Raw genomic sequence first — 26,473 nt, forward strand, 5'->3', positions numbered from 1 at the left:
TACGCAAAAGTCGCACATGCGCTTGTCATTCATTTTAATTCAAGATAGATAAGTATGTGTCTACCACCTTGAGCCAGTAGCAGCAAAGAAGTGTCTCATCATTGCGGATGACTTTTCACTTGACTTTGAAAGCCTGTATGAAGTGTATGTAAACGACAATATGAGAAGTTAGGACAAGGCCGGTGTTCGTTAGCCGTAGTTCTAGCCATAATATAGTTTACTTGCAGTTCCAATTCTTCATCGCGCGATGGTAACCGTTGATCTTATTCGTGGGCGCATTGGGCAGCATCGTCGGAGAGGTTCTTACTAGCAATACTCGTTTGTCCAGACATCAACGGAAACATAATATCGCTTCCCTAATCAAGAGCGTGATTGTGATCCTTTTAATGTCATGTACTAGTTGCTCATGAATCCTTCATCATCATCATCATCATCATCATCATCATCATCATCATCATCATCATCATCATCATCATCAGAAACAGCAGCAGCCTGGTTACGCCCAGTGCAGGGAAAAGGTCTCTCCCATACTTCTCCAATAAACCCGGACATGTAGTAATTGGGGCCATGTTGTCCCTGCAAACTTCTTAATCTCATCCGCCCACCTAACTTTCTGCCGCCCCCTGCTTCGCTTCCCTTCCCTTGGAATCCAGTCCGTAACCCTCCATGACCATCGGTTATCTTCCGTCCTCATTACATGTCCTGCCTATGCCCATTTCTTTTTCTTGATTTCAACTAAAATGTAATTAACTCGTGCTTGCTCGCTCACCCAATCTGCTCTTTTCTTATAACTTAATGTTACACCCATCATTCTTCTCTCCATACCTCGTTGCGTCGTCCTCAATTTAAGTAGAACCCTTTTCGTAAGCCTCCAGGTTTCTGCCCCGTACGTGAGTACTGGTAAGACACAGCTGTTATGCAGTTTTCTCTTGAGGGACAATGGCAACCTGCTGTTCATGATCTGAGAATGCCTGCCAAACACACCCAAGCCAATTCTTATTCTTCTGATTATTTCAGACTCATAATCCTTATCCGCGGTCGCTACCTGCCCTAAGTAGATGTATTCACTTACCACTTCCAGTGCCTCGCTTCCTATTGTAAACTGCTGTTCTCTTCCGAGACTGTTCAAAATTGCTCCAGTTCTCTGCAGAATAATTTTAGACCCACCCTTCTGCTTTGCCTCTCCAGGTTAGTGAGCATGCATTGCAATTGGTCCCCGGAGTTACTAAGCAAGGCAATATCATCAGCGAATCGCAAGTTACTAAGGTATCCTCAATTAACTCTTATCCCCAATTCTTCCTAATCCAGGTCTCTGAATACCTCCGGTAAACACGCTCTGAATAGCATTGGAGAGATCGTATTCCCGTGTCTGACGTCTTTCTTTATTCGGATTTTGTTGCTTTATTTATGGAGGACTACGATGGCTGTGAAGCCGCTATAGATATCTTTCAGTATTTTTACATACGGCTCGTCTACACCCTGATTCCGTAATGCCTCCGTGACTGCTGAGGTTTTTACAGAATGAAACGCTTTCTCCTAATCAATGAAAGCCATATATAAGGGTTGGTTTTATTCTGCAGATTTCTCTATCACCTGATTGATAGTGCGAATATGGTCTATTGTTGAGTAGCATTTACGGCATCCTTCATGGTGCTTTGCTTGACAGAAGTCTAAGGTGTTCCTGATTCTATTTGCGATTACCTTAGTAAATAGTTTGTAGGCAGCTGACAGTAAGCTGATCGGTCTATAATTTTTCAAATCTTTGGCGTCCCCTATCTTATGGATTAGCATTATGTTAGCGTTCTTCCAAGATTCCGGTACGCTCGAGGTCATGAGGCATTCCGTATACAGGGTGGCCAGTTTCTCTAGAACAATCTGCCCACCATCCTTCAACAAATCTGCTGTTACCTGATCCTCCCTAGCTGGCTTCCCCCTTTGCATAGCTCCCAAGGCTTTCCTTACTTCTTCTGGCGTTACCTGAGGAATTTCGAATTCCTCTAGACTATTATTTCTTCCATTATCGTCGTGGGTGCCACTGGTACTGTATAAATCTATGTAGAACTCCTCAGCCGTTGTAACTATCTTTTTGAAATTAGTAATGATATTGCCGGCTTCGTCTCATAGCACAGAAATCTGAAATCTGCACCTTGCCTATAACTAGTTTCTTCTTCACATCTTTTAGGCTTCCTCTGTTCCTGAGAGCATGTTCAATTCTATCCATGTTATACTTCCTTACGTCAGCTGTCTCACGCCTGGTGATTAACTTGGAAAGTTCTGCCAGTTCTATTCTAGCTGTAGGGTTAGAGGGCTTCATACATTGGCGTTTATTGATTAGATCTTTCGTCTCCTGAGAGAGCTCACTGGTATCTTGTCTAACGTAGTTACCACCGACTTCGATTGCACACTCCTTACTGACGCCCATAAGATTGTCGTTCAAACTAAGGTCCTCTTCGAGCGTTGAAGCCGACGACCTGTTCTTTAGCTTGATCTGGAACTCCTCTATTTTGCCTCTTACCGCTAACTCATTGATCGGCTTCTTATGTACCAGTTTCTTACGTTCCCTCCTCAAGTTTAGGCTAATTCGAGTTCTTACCATCCTATGGTCACTGCAGCGCATCTTACCGGGCACGTCGAGATCTTGTTTGATGTCAGGGTTAGCGCAGAGTATAAAGTCTATTTCAATTCTAGTCTCGCCACCTGAGCTCCTCCACGTCCGCTTTCGGCCATCCTGCTTACGGAAGAAGGTATTCATTATCCGCATGTTATTCTGTTCTGCAAACTTCACTAATGACTGTCCCCTGCTATTCCTAGAGCCTATGCCATATTCTCCCACTGACTTGTTTCCAGCCTGATTTTTGCCTACCCTGGCATTGAAGTCGCCCATCAGTATAGTGTATTTTGTGTTGAATTTACCAATCGCCGATTCCACGTCTTGATAGAAGCTTTTGACTTCCTGGTCATCATGATTGGATGTAGGGGCGTAGACCTGTACGACCTTCAATTTGTACCTCTTATTAAGTTTCAGAACAAGACCTGCCACCCTCTCGTTGATGCTATAGAATTCCTGTATGTTATCGGCTATATCCTTATTAATCAGGAATCTGACTCCTAGTTCTCGTATCTCTGTTAAGTCCCGGTAGCACAGGACGTGCCCGTCTTAGCACTGTATATGCTTCTTTGGTCCTAGTAACTTCACTGAGCCCTATTATATCCCATTTACTGACCTCTAATTCCTCCAATAGCACTGCTAGACTCGCATCACTTGATAACGTTCTAGCGTTAAACGTTGCCAGGTTCAGATTCCAATGGCGGCCTGTTCGGATCCAGGTATTCATAGCAATCTCTGCTGCGTCACAGGTCTGACCACCGCCGTAGTCAGTTGCTTCGCAGCTGCTAGAGAATGAGGGCCGGAGAATATCACGCAAATTGCAAATACTGAAGTGCTGCCTTATAGCCGCAAAATATTGTTGCGCTGCTCGGCAGTGACGAAGAACGGAAGAAGAAAAAGAAATGCCTGATCGCAACAAATAGCGGTGCTAGCCTTTTACGTACACTTCATTTTCTAGTGCTTGACCACATAAATTTACATAAATTACTTTGTGTGCCTGGTCATAGGGAAGTGCACATGGACGAGATGGCTGACAGTCTGGCGAGAGCGGCCATCAATGGCCACGTACTATCATTACTTCCGGCATCATCTTAGCTAACTAATGCTAGATTGAGTAGATATGAAATTGCTCTAGACTTTTTGAATCCAGCGACAGCAAGTGTTTCAGAAAATCGACACGTCCTATTCCCTTGGCACAAAAATTGCTTTCATACCAGAAAAATTAATATAATTTTTACCCGGTTACGCTGTCGAACACCATTTTTAAGCTTTCATCGTAACAGGACTGGTCAGGCACCCTTCCCTCCGTCCCAATTCTGTGCAGTAGATGAAACTATCGATCAATTTTTATGCTGGCGCCGTTTTTCCCTTTAAGGAACAACACTTTAGAGCCAACGTTCACGCAGCTTGGTTTAAATTTCTCCATCTTAGATATAATTTCTCTAGGATCTTCCTATTTTGGCAACTACCACAGGCACGCCTGCTCAGCCGAGGAGAAATTCATAGTTTTCAAGACGTTCTCCTTAACTTCTGCAAATATTATTTTTATCCGTTTCCACATTACATATTTACCAGTTTTTGTAATACCAACATCTTCCAATACCATTCAAATCTTGGCCAATCCCCCGAAGTGGGTACGCGCCACAGAAGCAGGATATCCAGTGCAATCCACTCTCCCTGCGATCTCGTCTCTACACTCCCTTCATCGTCTTGAAAATAAACCCATCGCATCCATAACAACTCTGGTAGACGGTGCTGGGTAATCGCTCGAGACAACCTTCTTCAACGCACCCTCCGACGAAACCTGCGCTCGGTCGGACTACCACCTTCAGACATGGACATGAACGAACCACAAGCACCCGGCGGCAACCATGACGGAAGCCTGCAAAATGACAGGGAACGCTTTCGGCAGATCATCTGCTGGATCCCTCAAAATGAACCACGCACCTTTTCCGGCAAAGCTGACGAGGACGTTGACGACTGGTTGAACTATTATCAAAGGGTAAGCGCTCACAGCGGCTGGAAATCAACGGCGCGACTTGCTAATGTCGTTTTCTTTCTCACCGGAACCGCACTTCTCTGGTTCGATAATAACGAGAGCACGATGGCAACGTGAGAAAGGTTCGTTGAGGAAATCAAAAACTGCTTCGAGGACTCACTTTCAAAATGAAAGAAGTCTTAGCATATGCTTTCGTGCAGAGAACAGTTGCCTGGGGAAACGTGCCCAACTTACATTGAAGTATTGAAACTCTGCATAATTGTGAACACGGGGGCGTCGGATGAAGACAAGGTTGGACGTCTCCTAAGGGCATTGTTGATGATGTCTACACTCTTTTTATATCAAAGGAAAACCTGCTCACTCCGTCTGCTTTACAATTTTACTGCCATTCTTTTAAGGCGCTGAAGACGCGAGGAGTGTTGCCAAGATTTAGCAGACTTGTCAACGTGACCACGGTTGCAAGCGTGAACATCTCCACCTCCCACGACATAGCTTTGTCAGTAGGTCAAGTCTTTATTGAAGAATTGGTGTGCTTTGAAGCACAAGTTGGAGGAAGAGACGCAATACGGGAGTACCACTAATCTGCTATCTCGATAACCTAATCTTTTTTAACAAAATCTTGAGGAGCACAAGCAGCGACTTGGCGTTGTACTAGGCCGCATACAAAACGCTCAACTGGTGTTAAATTTAGAGAGCTGTCACTTCGGTGAACGTCAGACTCTCGTGCTCGGTTTTCTCGTCGGCAAACGTAGTATACGACTTGACGCTGTAGAGATTGCTGGAGGGTGCGATTTCAGCCAAACGAAGAGAGAGAGAAAGACCTCAGAAATGTTCTTGGCCTGTGTTGGTATTCGTGCCAGCTCATTAAGAACATCGCCCAACTTGCTTACCCATCCACGTACCTCCTTCACAAGAACGATCGGTTCGGATGAACTGTAGAGTGCGAGGACGCGTTTCCGTCAGCTGAAGTATTTCCTAATTTCTGGGCCAGTCTTGCGCCATTTCGGTCCAGAGGCCACGACTGAGCTGCACATTTACGCTAGCGGTTTGGGAATTGGCACCGTCCTCGTTCAACTTTATCATGGGCACCAGCACGTCGTTGTATACTCAAGTGGGACGCTGACGAGAGCGGAGCGAAATTACACTGCCACCGAAACGGAATGCCTCCCAGTTGTCTTTGCCATCCAGAAGTTGCGACCATATCTGTAAGGTCGCCATTTCAATATAGTGATGTATCATCATTGCCTTTACTGGCTTGTTTGACTGCGGGATTCGTCTGGCCAGCTGGCACGTTGGTCGTTACGCCTTCAAGACTACAACTTTTCTGTAAGCTACATGGAGTGGTCGGTGTAATACCATTGCCGGCTGCTTGTCTCGTCTGCCGTCGCCACACTCCACCGCTCACGACGACGACTTCGACGACTACCTTGCTAGCATTAGCGAGTTTCCTGACGTCGGTACCTGTAAACGTGAACAACGTCGCGATCCTGCGCTCATACCTCTCACGGAGGCTGCCCGATCGTCAGGTCAGACTACGCTGTTTACGCAGTGTGATGGCCTGCTTTACAAAAAGAACCACTCGGCTGACGGCTCTTCGTTGCTCCTAGTCGTTCCTCAACGCCTCCGTACTGCAATTCTTCGCGCCATACATGATGACATCACATTGGGTAACCTCGGCTTTGCTCGCATGTTTCATCAATTACGCCAGCGCTTTTGCTGGCCGAAGCCATGGAAGAGCACAAGACCGTACATTGCCAGTTGTCCGGGTTGCCAGTGTCATAAGAAGTCGGCGGTGCTTCCAGCAGGATTTTTACAACCAGTGAAACTACCTACTTTACCATTTGAAAATGTTAGTACAGAGTTGCTCGACCCCTTTCCAAACAGCTCTACCTGGAATCGGTGGATTATTGTGTCTGTCGACTACTTGACGCGCTACACTGAGACTGCGGCTCTGGCCTTTACTACCGCCGCCGATGTGTCGAGCTTTCTGCTTCATTTTGTCATCCTGGGCCACGGCGCTCCACGTGTTGTTGTAGTGACTGTGGGCGGTAATTCGCCGCCGACGTCACTGAAGATCTGCTGTGCCTTCGTGGTTCTACTTATCGCCATTCAACACTATACTACCCGTAAACAAATGGCCTCACCGAAAGCGCAAATCATAGGCTTACCAACATGTAACTGTACGTCCCAGCTGATCACAAGAATTGGGATGACATGTTGCCCTTCATCAAGTACAGATACCATACAGTCAAGCACGAAGTAACCGGGTATGCACCTTTCTATTTGATGTACGCTCGCAGTGCCCAAACGTTCGTGGACACAATATTGCTCTTCGCACTGAACGAAGACACATTCATTGCACAGACAATGTGTCATGACGAAGAAGCGCGTCATCTTGCTCGCCTAAGAACACTGTCTTCGTAATTTTCAACGGAGCCGCGCTAAGACGCCCGGCATATACTTTCCTTCCAAGTGATCACGTTTTACTGTGGACACCTCTACAGAAGAAAGGCTTGTATTGCAAGTTTATCTCAACGTATAGCGGTCCATTCGTGATACTCAACCGATAGAGTGACGTTAACTACTTCATAGGAAGACTGACCTCCAATAATTGCCGCACTTATGTCATAGGGTTCCGGAATCAAGAGCTACCATTGAAGTGGTTCCTTAACTCGCTCAGCGAGCTTTGTCTGCGCCGGAGGGAAGATGTTACGCTGCGCGGTGGAGCCGAAGAAGAATACAAGAAATGCCTGACTGCCTGCGATCTCGTCTCTAGGCCCCCTCATCCCTAACAATATGACAACCTCATCCCTAACAATATGACTAAATGACGAGGCTACACTTGTAGGAGGTTAGTGTCTCCTTCGTTAGCACTTAGTGCAGAAACTCCTGTTGTCTTTAGTGCCTTCGTTTGGTACAGTTTGAACTTGACCGTATTTGGAGGAGAACCATTGTGGCAGACGGTGAAAAATGACACAGCCAGGAAGTGCCGAACACGAGCGCAATGTCTTGCCCTGCAAGCTCTACAACGACCGAAAATTCGAGTGCTATGTACTAAACAACACTGGAAGGCTGTATCCTTCCAGTGTTGTTTCTCAGTACAGGGGCAATCGACGAGTCTTCTTTCGAATACACGCAATAAAGTATCTGAGAAAAACGTTTTGTCGACAGTTAAGCCAAAGAATGTGTTTGCCTTATCACGGAGGACTGTCTCTCCGTTACCAAAGACTGTGCATGGCGTCATGGGCTTGCATATGAAGGCAATGAGCAGCAGCATACGAGGCGACTGAGTGATCCGGACCGAGCGTCAAAACGTCACAATGTTCTATGTGTCGCTCCCACATGCTGTGTCGTGACATCACGAGACAGTATCCTTCTGGAAACTAAAGCGAAAGTGGCAATAGATGAGCTGCTATATGAAATTCTAAACGTCGCTCTGGGCTGATCACAATTATTCCTTGAATTTAGAGGTCTCAGATTTTAACTTAACGCAAGGAAAAGAATAGTAGAAAATTTCATGCCAGAACCACTCTATTATTATACTTGTGATGGTTGAATTTCAGAAAACGAAGACCCTGTGGGCGAAGTGTACGGGGGCTTGTTTCTATAGAGGGTTCAAGCTGTCAGTCCCAAAATTTAAGCGCTCAATTATCCCGAAACTTCTCGCGAGCGGGATTACTGAATTCGACGATTAAATGCAATAACATTATTCCTCCAACAACACGGTCGTTGCGACGACCTAGTAGCGTGCACTGACCGCAACGAACCGTCCTTATGCGGAGATACTGGAATGCTAGGTTGTCGAACGAGGAAGTGATCGTGTGATGCAGAGTTTTGGCTAGACGAGGAAAACTTGCGAGATATAAAACCATTCCAACGCCCATGATGATACTACTACAACCCACAATAAATTGATAAAATAAAGGTTGTGTGTAAGTGTAAGCTCTAGTCTTCTTCTCCGCTGACATACAGTCTTGCTAAGAAAAATAAAACAAGAGATAATCTCTTCATTGAAAGGTAGCTGTTTATGCCTGTGTTCATATGGCCTCTCTTGACATTGGTGAGTTTATAGTGTTTTAAGAAGTACTGTGTGACAAAGAAGGGGGCAGAGAGGTAGAAGCCCTAGATCTTTTAGCGCGAGATGCTTGCTCTTTTACGCTTGCAAAATTGTGCCTGCCGCGAGTTCCTCTTTGACGCTACCCTCGATCCTCCCCTGTTACGAAGATATAGGTAAAGTTTTGCGAAAGTGAAAATTTCTTGAAACTGATGTAGACAGAAAAGAAATGAAGGTTTTTCGTAATGATTCGCGAGTATTAGTTATATTATATTTACAGGCAAGACAGCAGCGTAATTTAGATACAAGTCGAGATAGACCTAGATGGCTTTTGGGGCCAAGTCCAGACTCCATAAATATGGGAAAACAAGGAATCTATGTTCGGCCACTGTTTCGGAGAAAAAGGGCACGGGACGTGGAACGTCATGCGTTGCAAGTAGAGCACAAGTAACTCGTATGCAAGGCCTCTGTGATTGCGTATGTCATAAAAGAGTGCTTCCGAAAAGAGCAGCAACAGTAACTTCACCGTGCAGCTATTGTTGTGCCGACATCAATAATGGTGGTAGAAAGCTTGTTCCTGTACTTTAGCTTCTCAAAAAAAGAAAGAAAAATGAGTTTCGTGTTTGTGACTCCAAATACCCTCAATGATTTACTGTGCGGAGCTATCAAATAGAATAATTCAAATCCGGAACTCAGCCGCTCGACAAAAAGAAAAGTAATCGTTGAATTCGTCGACAACACTTCCGGAAGATTTTGCAATATTAAGCTAATGTAGTGAAGTGTTCATTTTTTGCTATTACTTTAGGGAAGGTCTGCGGCCTAGAGATTCATGGCTTGCGGAGCTGCACGGAGGACTGTGGTGTCAAGGGAACAAAATTACTTCAAAAGCAATTTTGCCAACCTTTCACTTAAGCCTCGTCCTTAGGAAGTCGGTGCTCAGTAGAGATCAACAAAGACTAAGCGGTTGGAAGCCACTCAGCAGCACAAAGCGACTTCTGCGCAACTACAGACAAGCCTAAACGAGCTCACGTATTTCAATTTGAGTAGCAAGTGCAAAATTAGCGACTCACCTGCCGCCAAGTTGAAAATGGTAGCGAGGCACACCGGCCAGGCGGCATCTTCCCGGGACACTCCGAATGTGCTCGCAACCCCGACGTAAATGATGGCACCTGACCGCATCACGGCAAGAGTGAATACATTGATAACGGAGGCTGCCGCGACGACCAGCCATCCACGCGAGACGCCCATTGCGAGCCCAGGTATCAAGCGTGTAGCTCGCCGCCCGCTTCTCTTACGCGCAAATACGCAAAAGGACGTTCAACTGTGCGAGTCGCCCCTTCCGACGATACGGAGAAACACCTTTCGCCTAGCCCATACACTCCTTTTGCGCAGAAGGAAGCTCCTTATCGTCTTGTTAACATCTTTCCCTCCAAGTTAGCCTGCGCCAAGTTGCGGCTGTTGGATGTAGCGCTGCTTCTTGTACGACTGTCTTGTGTGTGTGTGTGTGCGTGCGTGCGTGTGCGTGTGTGTGTGTGCGTGCGTGCGTGTGTGTGTGTCTGTGTGTGTGTGTGTACCTCCGTTGACCTCGAGGAAGGGTGAGATTTGTCATGTGTGGACATCCGCCATATACGGCAATATGTGCGCCCTAATTTTATCGCGTATTTGTACTTATATTTGTAACGTATTTATTTGCAGCGTCATTGAAGATCGAAGAACAGGGACGTCCTTAACGATATACCCTATAGATCATCTTTTTCTTATTTATACATTTCATATATATATATATATATATATATATATATATATATATATATATATATATATATATATATATAGATGTGTGTGTGTGTGTAAGCTGTTAATGCCTAATGTTGCTCATATTGAATTATTGATATCAAGTCGTATTAGAAAAAAATTCATTTAGCAGCATGTATTTTTGTTGTTCTATATACAACAATAAAAGCATCACTGGATATGCAAGAAACAAAAAGAAGGTCAAACTATACAGTGGAACCAATAGAATAGTGCACGACTCAGCGAAAGAAACGAAAAAAATAAAGCATTTCAAGAGGTAGAAGATCAAGTGTGACGCAGATTTCAGGTATCTTGTGGCTACAAATGAGCTAAGAATAGTTGTGATAATGGTGTGCGCCTGTGCAGTAATTGCGAAGAAGATACATGCGAATTATCAGTTAAATGGATAGTTTGATGAATCTAAAGCGGCAACCAGGCTACTTGCACTTTAGCTAGAAGCGCTGAACAAATTTCTACCAGATAACTATAAAGAAAGTAAATGTAAATAAATCTTAATGTTTCACGTTCCGGAATTGTAGAGTAGTAGTAGAGGCAATATTGCATTTGTGAAATTGAAGCGCGGCAGTCATGTGGTGCTGAACAACTTCACAAAAATCATCGTAGGTACTACGGCGTGCAGTATTTTGGCTGTGGCCATCCCTGAACCCAAACGAAAATTAAACAGAGTGTCAGTGACGCTGATCTCCCCAGCCTATTTGAAAACGCCACCTACTTCAATGCGGCACGGGCGCCAATGCTATGGCAATTACGAGTTCTCTTCGTTCTGATCCATAAAGCGTTTTCTTTATTTGCTGCTACTTGCAAACGTGATCATCCGGACTGCGGTACCGCCACAAGATTGGGAACGGAATAGATCACGCTTCGGCGGAGGGGGCGCCGATTACTGGCGTCACCATGGAAAAAAGAAGACCGCTAAGATGCTCGTGCCAGCGGAAGCTTGCGATACTCCTTGTATGCACTCCCAATCGAGAGGATGGAGATATCCACGTCCCTGGTGCACTATTTCATATTTCTTTTGGTACTGCCTACTGGGCCGCCCGCTATGCCAAAGTACTACAGGCTTTAGCGTCCAAGCCAACTTTCTTTAAAGAAGTTTTTGTTGAGTGAATAATAGGAATTTGTGTCCTCAATTTCCGAATTGATATGTTTCTTATGTAATTGCTAATTAAGCAGGTATTCAAGATATCCTTATTGTACTGAAGAAGAACGAGCAGTAGGCACTGCTTAGAGAAAGACGACGACAACGTGTGGTTGGAACCCTTGTGCCTGTGTTGCCGAAGCTCTGTGTTTTCTTGCGGCGGTGCTCTGCTATCTGAGTGCTTTAGCAATCGAACTATAACGCCTCTTGACATTTGGTGGAGGTGCTGGGCCCTTCCCAAACCTGGAACTCCGCAGCCGGACGCTCCCTACCGTTTCTGCCATGCCTCAGGACGCCGCGCAGCCCGATCCTCCCCTGGCATCGCCTGTCGTCTGCTCCGGTGCTCTACGCCAACGAGATCCTCCGGTCTTCAGCGGCAACGACGACCATGACGTGGAGGATTGGCTCTCGTCATACGATCGCGTGAGTGCGCATAACAAATGGGATGACAAAGCTAAACTTACTAACGTCATCTTCTATCTTTCTGGAGTCGCTAATCTCTGGTTCCGGAATCACGAATCCAACCTTTCCACCTGGACAGAATTTACCCATTCTTTCAAAGAAGTCTTCGGTCGCCCTGCTGTGCGCAAGCTTCGCGCAGAACAACGCTTGCGTAGTCGCGCTCAGCAAAATGGTGAAAACTTCACAAGCTACATTGAGGACGTAGTTGACCTCTGCCGGCGCATTAATCCCGCCATGCCCGACTCTGAAAAGATCAAGAATGTCATGAAGGGCATAGAGGATGAAGCCTTCCAAATGCTTTTGGCGAAGAATCCTCAAACGATTGACGAGGTCATTACATTGTGCCAGAGCTACGATGAGCTCCGCAAACAGCGGCTTACTACGCGCCGAGCTGCCACGCCCGACAACACGATTTCGGCTTTAACTGACACTTCCAGTGCTGCTCCCGCCCACTCTCCGTTCCTCGACCAAATCAAACAATTCGTTCGCGAAGAAGTGGCGCGCCAACTGTAACTGCTGCCTTCTTCCCAGTCGTCTGAGTCCTCTTTGTCCCCGGAACTCCGACGCGTCATACACGAACAAGTCAGCGACGCACTACCTTTCTCTAATCAACCACCCTCAACGCCGGTTCCGCTCACGTACGCTGCCGTCGTCGCCAGGCCACGACCACCGCCTGAAGTTGCGCACTACACCCCCACAAGCGCCTTCTACGCCTCGCCTTCTCCAGCTGCGAACTACTTGCCCAGAAGCGGCTTCTGCGCGCCTCCGCAGCCCCTACGCCCAGCTCAAGACAGTGCACCGCTACCGAGGCCCCCTGTTGATAATCCGTGGCGTACCCACGACAACCGGCCGATCTGCTTCGCGTGTGGCGTTGCTGGCCACGTGGCACGTTTCTGCCGCCGGCGGGGTTGGTATCCTCCCGATACTGCGAGATGTCAAGGGAATGCTCCTGACTCCCAGTCCCGCTATTCGCCACCAGTTCCGCACTTCGCTCCTTCATCTCCTGTTCACCGAAGCTTGAACACTCGTCGGTCTCCATCTCCCCGTCGACGTTCCCTCTCCCCCATGGTCCGCCGCCCTTCAGCTGTGGAGGAAAACTAAAAGGCGCAGTTCCGGAGGCAAGAACTGCGATCTCTTCGAACTGCTCAAGCCCTCGTTTATTCGCTACGAACATCATTGATGTTTTTGCCGAAGGTGTCGCCGTTCACGCGCTTGTCGACACGGGTGCCGCAGTGTCCGTGATTGCCGACCAGCTTCGCCGTACGCTCCGAAAAGTCGCGACGCCGTTTTCTGTCATTTCACTACGTACAGCCAGCGCTGAGCCAATTGAGCCCTTAGGAACATGTACCGTCCGTGTCGCCATACAAGACAGTTTACACCACATTGAGTTTGTTGTTCTTCCCCGTTGCTCTCATGCCATCATTCTAGGATGGGACTTCCTCTCATCTCATCACGCTGTTATTGATTGTGCCCGTGCAGAACTTGCGCTGACTCCATTTTGTGCCAGTCCTTCTGAAGATTTGCCTCCACCTTCTGCTCAGGTGTTCGTCGCCACCGACGCTGATATCCCTCCTTTCTCTTCCGCCCTTGTACCCGTTTCCTGTGCTGCTTTCTGTGATTCCACAGTTCTTTTCACGCCATCTCAACTTGCTGCACGCCGTCACCCCTTCTTGCTTCCCTTTGCGCTCCTTCCCTTTCGCCAGGGTTCCAGCGCACTTTACGTTTCGAATCCGTTTTCGTGTCCATCAAGCTTACATCGTGGCGAATGCCTCGGTTTTGCTGATGAATTCGACAGGAGCTTTGTGTACGATGTGCCTGATGACTCGACTCCTCTGCACGTTGACGCCATGGCTCTCCCTGTCTCTGCGCCTGCGCCTGCATGTGACCGAACGTTTGCTCCATTTATTGATCCTAACCTCACTCCGAGTCAGCGCACGCAGATCATCGACCTCCTTAACCAATTTCGAACTTCTTTCGACCTCCAAAAACAATGTTTAGGACGTACCTCCACAGTCGTTCATCACATCGACACCGGCAGCCACGCGCCTCTACGCCAACGTCCATACCGTGTGTCCGCGACGGAGCGCCGAGTCATCGATGAGCACGTAGGAGACATGCTTCGACGCGGCGTGATACAGCCATCACACAGTCCCTGGGCTTCTCCGGTAGTGCTTGTCAAAAAGAAAGATGGGACAATTCGTTTTTGTGTGGACTATCGACGTCTAAATAAGATAACCCGGAAAGATGTCTATCCTCTGCCCCGTATCGACGACGCACTGGACTGCCTCCAAGGCGCTGAATTCTTTTCGTCCTTAGACTTACGATCTGGTTATTGGCAGGTCCCCGTGGCTGACGCAGACCGCCCGAAAACAGCATTTGTTACGCCTGATGGCTTATATGAATTTACCGTGATGCCCTTTGGCCTCTGTAATGCGCCTGCAACATTTGAAAGAATGATGGATAACATCCTCCGGGGTCTCAAATGGCAGACATGCCTTTGTTATCTCGATGACATTGTCATCTTTTCCCCGGACTTTTCCTCTCACCTGTCCCGACTCAAACGCGTGCTCACTTGCCTTGCCGATGCTGGACTCCAGCTCAACTTAAAGAAGTGTCGCTTCGCCGCCCGGCAGCTAGTCATCCTTGGCCACGTTGTTTCGAAAGATGGTGTCCTCCCAGATCCAACCAAACTCCAAGCCGTTTCCGAATTCCCACGACCAAAGACCACAAAAGAACTCCGCAGCTTCATCGGATTATGCTCCTATTTTCGTCGTTTCATCCGCAACTTCGCCACCATAATAGCGCCTCTGACGCAGCTTCTCGCGGGTAACCACGACCTCATGGCCTGGCCGCCAGTTTGCGATGCCGCATTCACGACGCTGCGTCGTCTTCTAACCTCACCCCCCATACTCCGACATTTTGACCCAAGCGCACCGACAGAAATACACACGGATGCCAGTGGCGTCGGCATTGGCGCTGTTCTTGCACAACGAAAGACTGGCTTCGATGAATACGTTGTTGCCTTCGCTAGCCGCGCACTCACGAAAGCGGAAGCAAACTATTCCGTTACAGAAAAAGAATGCCTGGCTATCATTTGGGCCATAACTAAGTTTCGTCCTTACCTCTACGGCCGCCCGTTCGACGTCATCACAGACCATCATGCACTCCGCTGGCTGTCGTCCTTAAAAGATCCCTCAGGCCGCCTCGCGCGATGGGCGCTTCGCCTCCAAGAGTATGATATTCGAGTGCTGTACCGCTCTGGCCGTAAACATTCGGACGCGGATGCCTTGTCTCGCTCCCCAGTGTCAGGCCAGCCCAATCATCAGACAGTACAAATATGCGAGTCCTCCCTCACCACCACGGATATGCTTTCGGAGCAGCAGAAGGATCCATGGATTGTCGCTATGCTGGCTTTTCTGTCAGACCCATCAGGGCCTCCTACTGGCCGTGCATTACGTCGCCAAGCACACCACTTTGCTGTTCGTGACGGGCTCCTATATCGCCGTAACTACCTCTCGGATGGGCGCAAATGGTTACTCGTGGTTCCTCGGCACCTACGTTCGGATATATGTGCAGCGTTTCACGATGACCCGCAATGCGCACATGCAGGAGTACTCAAAACATACGCGCGCCTGCGAATTCGTTATTACTGGCGCGGGATGTACCGATTCGTCCGCCAATATGTTCGCTCCTGCCTCGCTTGCCAACGCCGCAAGAATACCCCTCATGCCTTAGCCGCTCCACTGCAACCATTGCCTTGTCCAGGACGTGCCTTTGACAGGGTCGGAGTTGATCTCTATGGGCCCCTTCTATGTACTTCAGATGGCAACCGCTGGGTGATAGTGGCGATTGACCATCTGACACGCTACGCCGAAACTTCGCCTCTGCCCAACGCGTCTGCGCGGGATGTTGCCTGGTTCCTTCTGCGTAATATCATACTTCGCCATGGAGCCCCCAGAGAGTTGCTGAGCGACAGAGGCCGCGTCTTTCTGTCTGATGTTATAGAAGCCCTGCTCAAGGAGTGCAACGTAATTCACCGTACCTCTACTGCATACCACCCGCAAACCAATGGCATGACTGAGCGCTTTAACCGCACTCTTGGCGATATGTTAGCCATGTACGTCGCATCTGACCAAACCAATTGGGACCGAATTCTACCCTTCGTGACGTACGCTTATAATACCGCCACACAGAGCACTACAGGATTTTCCCCGTTCTTTCTTCTTTACGGACGCGAGCCTTCCTGCACAATGGACACCATCCTTCCGTATCGCCCTGACACAACGGAGGCTACTACCCTGTCCGAGGCTGCTGCGCACGCGGAAGAGTGCCGGAAGCTCGCCCGCACATTTACTTCGGAAGATCAGCAGCGACAGAAACACCTTCGCGATATTCCCTCTTCTCCGGCACCCTATGCCCCTGACTCACTAGTCTGGCTTTGGGTTCCCGCTACCAGCCCTGGACTTTCACCCAAGCTTGTGTCCAAGTACCAGGGTCCCTACCGTGTCGTCAGTCAAACGTCTCCTGTGAACTATTTGGTAGAACCCCTTGAGCCGCCTTCCGATAAGCGCCGCCGAGGGCGCGAAATCGTGCACGTTCAGCGGCTCAAGCCGTACTTTGACCCACCTGTGCTATCTTGCCCGTAGGTCGCCGAGACGGCTCCTCTTCCCCGGGGAGGCAATTGTACTGAAGAAGAACGAGCAGTAGGCACTGCTTAGAGAAAGACGACGACAACGTGTGGTTGGAACCCTTGTGCCTGTGTTGCCGAAGCTCTGTGTTTTCTTGCGGCGGTGCTCTGCTATCTGAGTGCTTTAGCAATCGAACTATAACGCCTCTTGACATTATTAACAATCTGCCATATTTTGCAGGATACCGAGTTCTTAGTGGTCACAAAGGCACCTAACCTGATAGAATATCGGAAAATAACCTCACAAAGTTCATCTTTTTATAAAATTCTGTGCAGCTCAAACAAAACACACTTTGTGACATGAACTCACATAACAACAAGATGATAAAGAGACGGTTAGCTAGGACTAGCAGGCAATGTTTTTATTCAACACCAGAAAACTGATAAAGAATAATAGAAACTATACAGAACTGATAAATGGAACACTGTATATATACTGACGACACAGCAACCATTTAGCGAAAGAAATTTTTTAGCCCGCACATTCGTGCAATTATTACGTAGGATGTTGATGAAGCTTCAAGCGACAATTCTGCAGCACTAGACATCACACCGATGTACATGAGCTCGGGCTGCTGTTTACCAGAGCATTCTTTACCACTTACGTGCAGTCAAGCCGGCTTAAAGAGAGGGTGCTTCAGAGATATATGATACCCAGGGCGCCCGCCCACCCCCTCCCATTGCTACGCCACTGGGAACAGCATCAGAAACGAACATGAATAAAGTACCTCACTCAAAAAAAAAAAAAAAAACAAGCAGCCAGCCATATTTCTGGAATTTACAGTACTCACACATGGATCTTTTTTCTTCACTATGCGATAGTCTCCCTTTTTAAAATGTTAGAGTCCCGATTACAATCAGACCCCACTTTTTTACCGCCCGAAGTGTAGAGTTACTACTCCAAATCTGTTGCCAGGTTTGAAAATAAGAAAATACTTGTTTGAACAAGCGATGCGAATGAATGCGCATACCTCGTAGCAGTGCCAGTTATCATGAGCAAACTTTACAGTCACCAATGCAAATTGTTTCGAATAAATAGTGCTCAAGACATTGTTGTAGTTGCTTTACCACTGTGAGAATTTAAGAAACATATTTTAAATGTTAGTTTGTAGATTTTGAGCTTTGTCTTTTATTTACATGTCATTTGTTTTACTGTAGGCACGCTTAGAGATCCTAACTTTTGTTTGGACATTATTCGGTACTGTGTCTTGATCGCAGGCTGTCATGCCAAGTTTAAATGCTGGGGCACACGAAAGCTAGAACAGTGTAGCTTTTCGCCTGCCACTACTTTACTCCTTTGGGCGCGTGGAATATAGTTTCATTCATTCATCTTCCCATGATCGAGCAGACACATGTATGTTTACGAAGACCATGATCGCATAACAAAAAATAGGAGACCCAGTAGTGATCAAGAAAATAGGATATGACTATGGGTTCGCTGTCGCAGGCAGGGGAAGAGCTACAAACATTTAGCACTTCGCGCATATTGCCATGTAGTAATATTAGCACAACGTTAAAATGTCAATTAGCAGTGTGGTTACATATCAGTGTAAAATTACGATTTAGTAGGGGCTACGGCCTTCTAGTCTCTGTTAAACTAAGATTCACGAATAATGTAAGTTTTCGCTAACGGACACATCGTCGCAGCACCTAAATTTTGTTAGGTATGCTGCAGTATATGCGCACTCAAATTGTGGTTGGCTGAGCATGTGCTTGTAGTAAACTTTATTTACTCACACGTTTTGACTCAACTACTTCCAGAATTCTAAAGAAGTGGCCATTGAACACGGATTCAGTGCCGTGGCAGAGCTTGACGCACGAACGGTTGTTACTGATAACAGGAGAGGAGTGGGGGGAGGGGGGGGGGGGGGGAGTGGAGCGCTTCCAACTAGGCACGAAAAACAATCGGTCAGGCAGTCAGGTCTTTCTTCGGGAATACAAATGCCATCGCAGGAGTGCCAAATTGAGTGTGCTGGTGCCTCAGAAAGTACTTAAAAACATTGAAGTCACAGATTGTCATGCAAAATTCACGTTTGCACAAATGTGCAAGGATATATTGCAGTGGTGATGAGGTGGTACGCGAATACTATACTATGGGCTGCGCGCACTAATCTAGGTGTCAAGTCCACCGCGAATTGTGGGTCTGCTTGACAGTACACAAAACTTGCAAGCGCTTCACCTAGCTCTTGAAAAGAGTAGGAATGCATTTGCAACACAAGATGGTCGACGTAATAAAGAAGAGCGAGAAATAAACGACACGGACATGAGAGGCGGCAAATTTTGAACATGTATTGTCCCCTCCTTTCCTTTTTTATTTTGAGAGGTACAGTGTAGACACGTCATTTCATTGCCTTATCGCTGTTTTGCTATAACAAATGAATTATACATTGCCGTGTTGCAAGGCTCACGCCAGAGTCGTTACGTTTACAAAACCACAGGTTTCGGAAATGTGTCTTTTAGAAAATGAAGAACAACCAAAAGTATCATTTGAATGCCGCAGCCTTACATTCAAAAGCAGCATTGCTTTCTATACGGTGGTAGGAACACTCGAGCGCGACACTCTATAATTCTTGATGCACTGCACTCAGGGTTTGCCGTAATATAAATAAGTGCTAGGGAATACTCCCTTCTCAGTATAAATGCTGCAAACAACGTGGTAACAGCGAAGTGTCTGGCAATAAAACGGGGGAACGCGGCAGGCACGCTTATCTTTACTGGCAGATGGCATAAAAGTGCGAACGTTAATCTGACAATATGCCGTCAAAATATGGCGTGGAGGTCATACTGTCAGTATAAAGCTCACAGTTTTATGCCGCTTACGCCATGACTGGGCCAGGGCCTTTGCCACGGTGCTCTGCCGCTGGCATGTGTCTGTTCTGGGATTCCATATCCAGTAAAAATGGAGTAAGTCATTAGCACTACACAGGTGCTCGCGTGGTATATTGCCTCTATGGTTCTCAACTTTACAATGGGACGTAGCGCCATTTGAATCACAAATGGAGGTGGGCACAACTCTATTTTGACGGCATGATCACCTCACGGCAGTAAAATGAATCAGAAAGAGATATGTTCTGAACACATTTTCAGTGGATGCGATTTAACTTTTTAACAACACTTCTCGTAATGCTGTGAGAGAGTTCCGCGTGATCATGAAGTTTTGCAGAAGGTGTGAGAAAGCGCCGCTTATGACAAGCCGAAAGCTTGTCGTGAAGGACAAGCTTTCGGCACACAGCCCATCTTCGGAGAAAGACAGCGCGCTGTACATGGGTTGAAATGCCCAAGAATAGCTGGCTTCGGTCTTTTAGAAAAGGTAGCGTTTCCTAACACTTTTTTTTCTGTTAAGTTACTTTCATCCTTTGAAACTGCCACGAACACCGCGCCCACGCTATCACTACGGGTTGCTCAATTGGTAGGACATTTCATTATAGTAAACAAGTAGAACTTGAGGAAAAGATACTGAAAAATTTAGCCCTTCAACTTAGAGTGCCTAAGGCTAGCTTCGACAGCAAGCACACGCATGTGGCTTTAAAGGGCAGTGATACCCCTAGGAGGGTGCCGGATGGAATAGCGACCTCACAGCGGTCGCGATAAGGAAAATATTTATGTGTGTCTCTTTCGCTCGTTTTCGGTTATTCTCGTAGTCGCCATTTCAAAGCTCAGGGTACATGATCTCGCGCAAGCGAGTGTCGGGGTGCGTTTGTCGCCGTACGCCTCCTAGAGTTTCCAGACGCACGTCCCCTCTCGCGATGGCCTTGTGGTGCCTGACGGTCTGGATGCTGCGGTCGGTAGTGGCAGTCTACTGGCACCTGGGCTGACGGTTCACAGCGTACGTTCGTCGCTGACGTTCTCAGCGTGTCTCTTCTCGGAACACGGCCGTTTCGTACGTCTCACCGGATCACCGCATGTAGTGATGAGCCGCTAAGCACTCGCACAGTGTGTCGGATGTGCACAATTTCCGAGCGAATGACGGGACAAATATCTGGCCCCCATGCAGAAACGAGTAGAGAAGAAACGCAGGTGTGCAGCTGCTATATGACATGTCACGCTGCCGCCATTCGATTGCTGTCATGCCGCCGTCGACGTCACGCGGTTACGATTTCTTTGCGATGTTGTCTTGATCGTGCAGCCATCGTCAGCGTGCAATCCTTACCTTCATCTTCACAACACTGTCGTCGTCACGGTGTCCCGCCATCCAGCAAACATGTCGACTACCATTTGTTCAGCCATCGCCGTTCACCGTTCACTGACGTTAGCAGTGTATATTCCAGAAGTATTGCAAGTGTGTTTAGTTGATGTTGTGCGGCCCGCGTAAAGTGTTCGTTTGATTTGAGAATCACCGTCTGTGGTTTCTGTAGCGTCTCTTTTGTGGGACACCAACTGTTGCTAATTCCCTCACTTGGTGCCATTTATGCCAGTTCACTGCAGCAGCATGAGGGCCGTTTTTTTGTGTTTAGCTGAACGTTCTCAATTATGTTACCCGTAATAACGCTAGGGCTACATGCTCTTTCACACGTACGGCGTATACCACCGTAAAACATTAGAGATGCCTGAAAAGTGTCGGAAGATTACGGGCTTCAACGTCGTATTCCAATGCCGGCGACAGCTGAGGCGGCAGGTCCGCTGACACAATGTGCTCATTGTAGGTAGAAATTCCAGTAGAATCCATCAAATATGAATGTAGTGTTAGGCTCCTGCAAATCCCTAGAATGCTGTTGAAGGGCATTTTATATAAAGCAGTGTTTGTTACTTAAGTAACTAGAGCAATCTCTGGCGCTACTGTCGATAGGAGCTGCAAGCACGGTGTTTCTGCCAACATGAGAATGTTCGCTAGTACATGCGTATGCCTTCACTTCCTGTTTCTGACTTCAAACATCTTTGTGACTTTCCAAACTGATGGCTTACAACTAGCTATTGCTTTACAAGCGCAGTAATCTGTAGTCACTATGCGTGTTCACAGAGTGTTAGTGAGTTCTGCGTTTAGAAAATTAGGATTGTGCCAAATTTAGAGCCACTAAATGCAAGTAGGCTGCAATAAAGAAAGCCATACGAACGTCCTAAGCCACAAACAAGACCATTACACAAAAAAGTCATGCATGGTTCCCATGGTAGCTAAACTCCAGAATGATCTCAACCCCAGAGCTTCCACCAATTTTAGTAAGAAACTATGATATAAGGCCAATTAAGGACCATGGAAGGACGCATTTGATCACACGCTGACGCCCGAGGAAGAGAGCTGGTCCCGCAATGCCCAGCCGAGCACCGGCCGCTACGCCTCACGTGATAACGCCTTCGCCATTAGGCAGCGCAAATCAAGGCGGATGATTTATTTGTCTCACCCGCCTCCGGTGCTTAGACAGTGACACGCGCGAACCTGTTGCAGCCACATACGACGTCACATTTGTGCACACCATTGTCCCTAAAAAACCTTCGCGGTAATCTCCTGAGCATCCACAGCCGTAGTCTCGAGCGGTTTTGCAAATTCAGCAGGGTCAGGGCCAGAGTTAGTTTCAACATCGCCTCCTAATCATAACAATTTTCTTAGCGAACTCTAAGCAGCAAAGCTCTGCGCGCAGCAGCAATGCCAGAGAAGGGCCGCACCAGCGTACGCTACATTTGTAGCGTTTTAACGCGAGAGCTTTAAGGAGCTCGTCTCGCAGAAAATCAGGTGTCGGCGTCGGACGTCGCATCGGCAAAAAGAATACCATACCCAGTCCCTCAATGTGGCGCAAGGAGCTTGCTAAACTAACTCCAGTTCTCAAGCTAAAATACGTAGAAAAATCGTAAAGTGCGGCTTACACACAACCTACAGACATGATAGCTTTCGGATTGTTTGTGAATATACGAAAAAACATAATTCTGTTAAACGACAACTCAACCCCCTATCCACCGTTTCTACAATGCATAGACCGGCGACCGCGTCCGCAATTTGCGCATGCCGGCGCGCAAATATGACGGACTCCACGGAGCGGTGCGCCCGCTTCCTTGAAACACTTCCAGCTGGCGCTCGCCTCCGGCCCATTGCGGCCCATGAAAGAGACCGCGCTTCTACCAGAAAGCCCGCCTTCGTGCATAGCGGACCTCGCGAGTGTTTCCCGGTAAAAATTACGATTACATACGCGGCAGTTGTTGGGAAGCGTGAGAAGCAGTCAGATGTCTTTGAATGCTAGCACGTTCCACTCTTAAAGGCGAAGCTTAAGCGTCCTCCACCTTTTTTCACCTGCGCAATAAAGATGAACGGGCTGTTTCGTGTTGCATTACCGCAGTACCAGCGAACCAAGTGGCTGTATTGTCCCAGGTGGCACTATTTCGGCTCGCGGTGGGTTGTGGCGTTGATCGCAGGTCGCTTAAGCAGCGGGCGGCGCTCGTTATCTGCTGATGGTTTTGAGGCTCCCGCGATGAAACCAGTATTAGCTTTGGCTTGTGTCTCTCGTGTGCGAAGAATCCCTACGGGGTCCAGGCAACGCGCGCTGTTCACAGTTTCATATTTATTTATTTATTTGAGAACCCCAAGGGCTCATTATGGCATTACACAGTGGGGGACGGATAAGCTCAAGCGTAATTGAAATGTCTGCAATACAATTAATATAGGAAGGCACTAGGAACAATAAAAAACAGATCTAAACGTCAAACAAAAGAGAAACAAGAAAAAAAGAGAAAAGAGAAAGGAATTTATACAATATTTCGTAGTCACTATCAAATATTGTATAACTCCATCCATCCATCCGTCCATCCATCCATCCATACATCCTTTCATCCGTCCGTCCATCCATCCGTCCGTCCATCCATCTGTCCGTCCGTCCATCCATCCGTCCGTCCGTCCATCCATCCGTGCATTCATCGATCCATCCGTCCGTGCGTGCGTCAGTCCGTCCGTCCGTCCGTCCGCCCGTCCATCTACTACGCAATCGTATACTACAGCGGAGCTCCGCGTAAGATCTTCACAGCGGTTCTTGTACGGCTGGCGGCGTAGCCACACGGCGCTTTGTGGCATCGTGTTCAATGCGAAATGTGAATCAAAGAACAACTAATAACGCAGCACGTGTTGGAACCCCGAAGCGGGCGCATGACGAATGCAGTGGTGAGAGCGAAGAAATGGCGTCGAAGCCCCCGAGTGGTTGCACAACTGCGCCTCCGTAGCGCGCAGTCAGCCAATGGTGACGACAGTGCCAGTGCCGCATGGAAGAAATGCATCGGATATAACGGAGAGCATATAAGTACACAGTTCACATATAGCGAATAATTTGAAAATGCTCGTGTAGAGCGAATGAGTTGAAGTTGATTTAGTAAAATGTTCGAAAAGTCTTCTGGAGGTCTCGATCAGTGTTGAAAGGCACACCTAGTGCACGTGTTGGTGTGAGCAGAGCCTCAAATGGCTTCGCTGCCTATGATGTGCGATGTGCTCGGAGTGGCATACGTCGGCAAACACTTTCCTTTAGTTGTGCGCCACACCCACGCACTACATGTCCGCCGAGGTTACGCGAAACGTTTTCCTTTAGGAACATCTCTGGTCCCATAGAGCACTAGAAAACGTTGAGCAATATGCGGCCAATCTGATTGCATACTTACCGTACGCCATGTGACTCAGGACTACGTTTAGGCCAAAGAAAAGGACACACCCTCTGAATAAGGTTGCCTTAATCATGTGTTTTAACAGCTCGTTCTGCGCGCGTGTAATTGGCAATGTTTTACTCGTGACCAAGTGGGCCACGTAGGTTTCGATTTTCACCGTCGCTTCGAAACTGTGAGTAGGCCTTCGCCACCCATATATTTTACTCGATTGCTTTTGTTAGAAATAAAATGATGATTGTTTTGGCTCAGCGGTGAGGTTGAAAAGTGTTAACTCGCATGGTCTGCGCGAGCCACTCAATATGCGTTCTTGTTTTTCTATAAATAAAATTGTTGGCGCGGAAAAATGAAATCGGTTCCTTAGAAAAAATTAATTTTTTTTGTTAGGTTCGTAGAGCAGCCAATTCTACGGTAGCAGAGCGCCCGATAGGTGTGATTTGCAATTAAAACTACGCTCATTTCTCGTATATTCACGCAATAAGAAGTGAAACGCTTAAGTCTGCACTTTTCCGAGTGTTTTTTTTTGCTGTATGTATATTATAATGCGTAAATCATGGAGCTTTTCGACGGGTACTGTTCTTCGTCATATTGCCACTGTTATCAATTCGCTGCCAGGTGCAAGGTGCGCCTAGTGTATTCGTATTGTTTTGAATGCTGCAACGGGACTCCGCAGCCAAAGCGCCTTCTCAAATAAAATTGCGTGCCCGAAGCTAATCTACGAGTAAATTATTCAAAGTAAGCGAAAATAATCGACTATTTTGGAGTTTTCCGTCATACTTGTATGAACAGGCTTACGCAGTTGACCCGTAAGAATCATATTTCAAGGACCGACGACTGTGCCTGCTGGCTTGCCGGCAATGTTGCGCTATAAGTGCTACTTGTTACCTGCATTATGGGCAGGCTTTAGACAGAAGGTGGCGCGTTCCTCTGCCGTAACACCTGCGTCAACGTCTCAAAGCCTGAGCTGTCGCGACGGAAAAACAAAAGAAAGTGCCATGTGATCCGCACGCTCGAGACGTTTCGAAGAGCGACTTTGGCGAGAGAGGAGCAGGCGTGCTATCGTAGGTTAGAGTATCGGTCGACTCTACGAAAAGACGGAGGTTTGCTCATGTGTTTTTTTCTTGCACAATGGGCGGATTTCATTCATTTTAGTGGCATATACCAGAAAATTGAAGGCGAGTTGAGCGTGCGCAAGCGTGACATTATGAGCACTAGCGCGGAAGCCAGACGGCCAGCTGAGTTTCTCAGAGACGTAGGACAGTCAGATAAGCGGACAGCATTCCGTTTACTAGATCGTGTATGTACCCACGTGACGGCGTAATTTCATTATCTCATCTTTTGTGCTTTTTCTGGGGTAACGTTTTCGAGTTGGCTGGCCTTTTCTCACAGGTCTTTCTCGTCTATCACGTCTGAAAAAGAAGAAGCACTGCGGCGTTTCTACATTTTTTCTCTCCTGGAGAATAGCATCACCACTTGCATTCGGTTGCTTTCGGCGTAATTTTTTTCTTCGTGGTTCGCCTCTCGTGGAAGTATGCAATGAGCCAGAGGATTGCGCTGCTCCAGGCTACGCCCGTACTGAAATAAAACAGACCGTCGTAGCTTCCGAGCTTGTCCCGGCAATATCCTGGAAATAGTTGGAAAGAGAAAAGAGAAGAATAATTTCGAGAGGTGTACATGGACTATGTTATCAACAATTTCTCATAAAAACCTGTGAGTTAGTATGACCTACTTAGGCACATAATTCGCATAGAATGTGTCCAGTGTCAGAACTAAGACACTGAAGTCAAAAGAAGTGAAATACCTGGAAAGAACGGGAGTACTAAGTGAAAACAAAAAAAACCTTAGGTGTGCGTTACATTAAGAACAACTTTTAAAGTCGCTTGCCTCTTGACAGTGACTTCCCTGCGACCATAGCTATCTATGCAGATGATATTGCTCTATGGATAAGTGGTGCTTCGCGCTTTGGTGCGCGGTTACATGCAAGCTCGCAAAGAGCTCTGAAGGTGACTTCAGATGTTGGTGTGCTGATATCACCTGGTAAGTCGTCTACAATAGCACATCATCCTCAACAACGCGCTCATCTAGTAATGAGCTGACTGTACCTTGATGAGACGCCGATAAGCGGCCGCCTTGATTGCTAGAGA

At 47.4% G+C, this 26,473-nt stretch overlaps 3 protein-coding genes across 5 annotated transcripts in view; 1 reads left to right on the forward strand and 2 right to left on the reverse strand.

Moving 5' to 3' along the window:
• LOC126543127 (BPTI/Kunitz domain-containing protein-like) overlaps window positions 1–24,383 on the reverse strand; it is a 53,833-nt gene extending 29,450 nt beyond the window's left edge. Inside the window, exon 1 of the mRNA XM_055062260.2 lies at window positions 24,330–24,383. Within this exon, the coding sequence (XP_054918235.1) occupies window positions 24,330–24,339 (10 nt within the window). The 5' untranslated portion in view covers window positions 24,340–24,383. The remainder of the gene's footprint in view (window positions 1–24,329) is intronic.
• Window positions 1–26,473, forward strand: part of LOC126543125 (histone-lysine N-methyltransferase PRDM7-like) — a 111,181-nt gene that overhangs the window by 11,041 nt on the left and 73,667 nt on the right. The window lies entirely within an intron of this gene.
• The window catches only part of LOC126543399 (monocarboxylate transporter 12-like), a 32,883-nt gene continuing 31,293 nt past the window's right edge, over window positions 24,884–26,473 (reverse strand). Inside the window, exon 4 of the mRNA XM_050190521.2 lies at window positions 24,884–25,953. Coding sequence (XP_050046478.2) covers window positions 25,796–25,953 — 158 coding nt within the window. The 3' untranslated portion in view covers window positions 24,884–25,795. The remainder of the gene's footprint in view (window positions 25,954–26,473) is intronic.

Source organism: Dermacentor andersoni, chromosome 10 (genome assembly GCF_023375885.2).
Source record: "Dermacentor andersoni chromosome 10, qqDerAnde1_hic_scaffold, whole genome shotgun sequence".
Classification (NCBI taxonomy): domain Eukaryota; kingdom Metazoa; phylum Arthropoda; class Arachnida; order Ixodida; family Ixodidae; genus Dermacentor; species Dermacentor andersoni.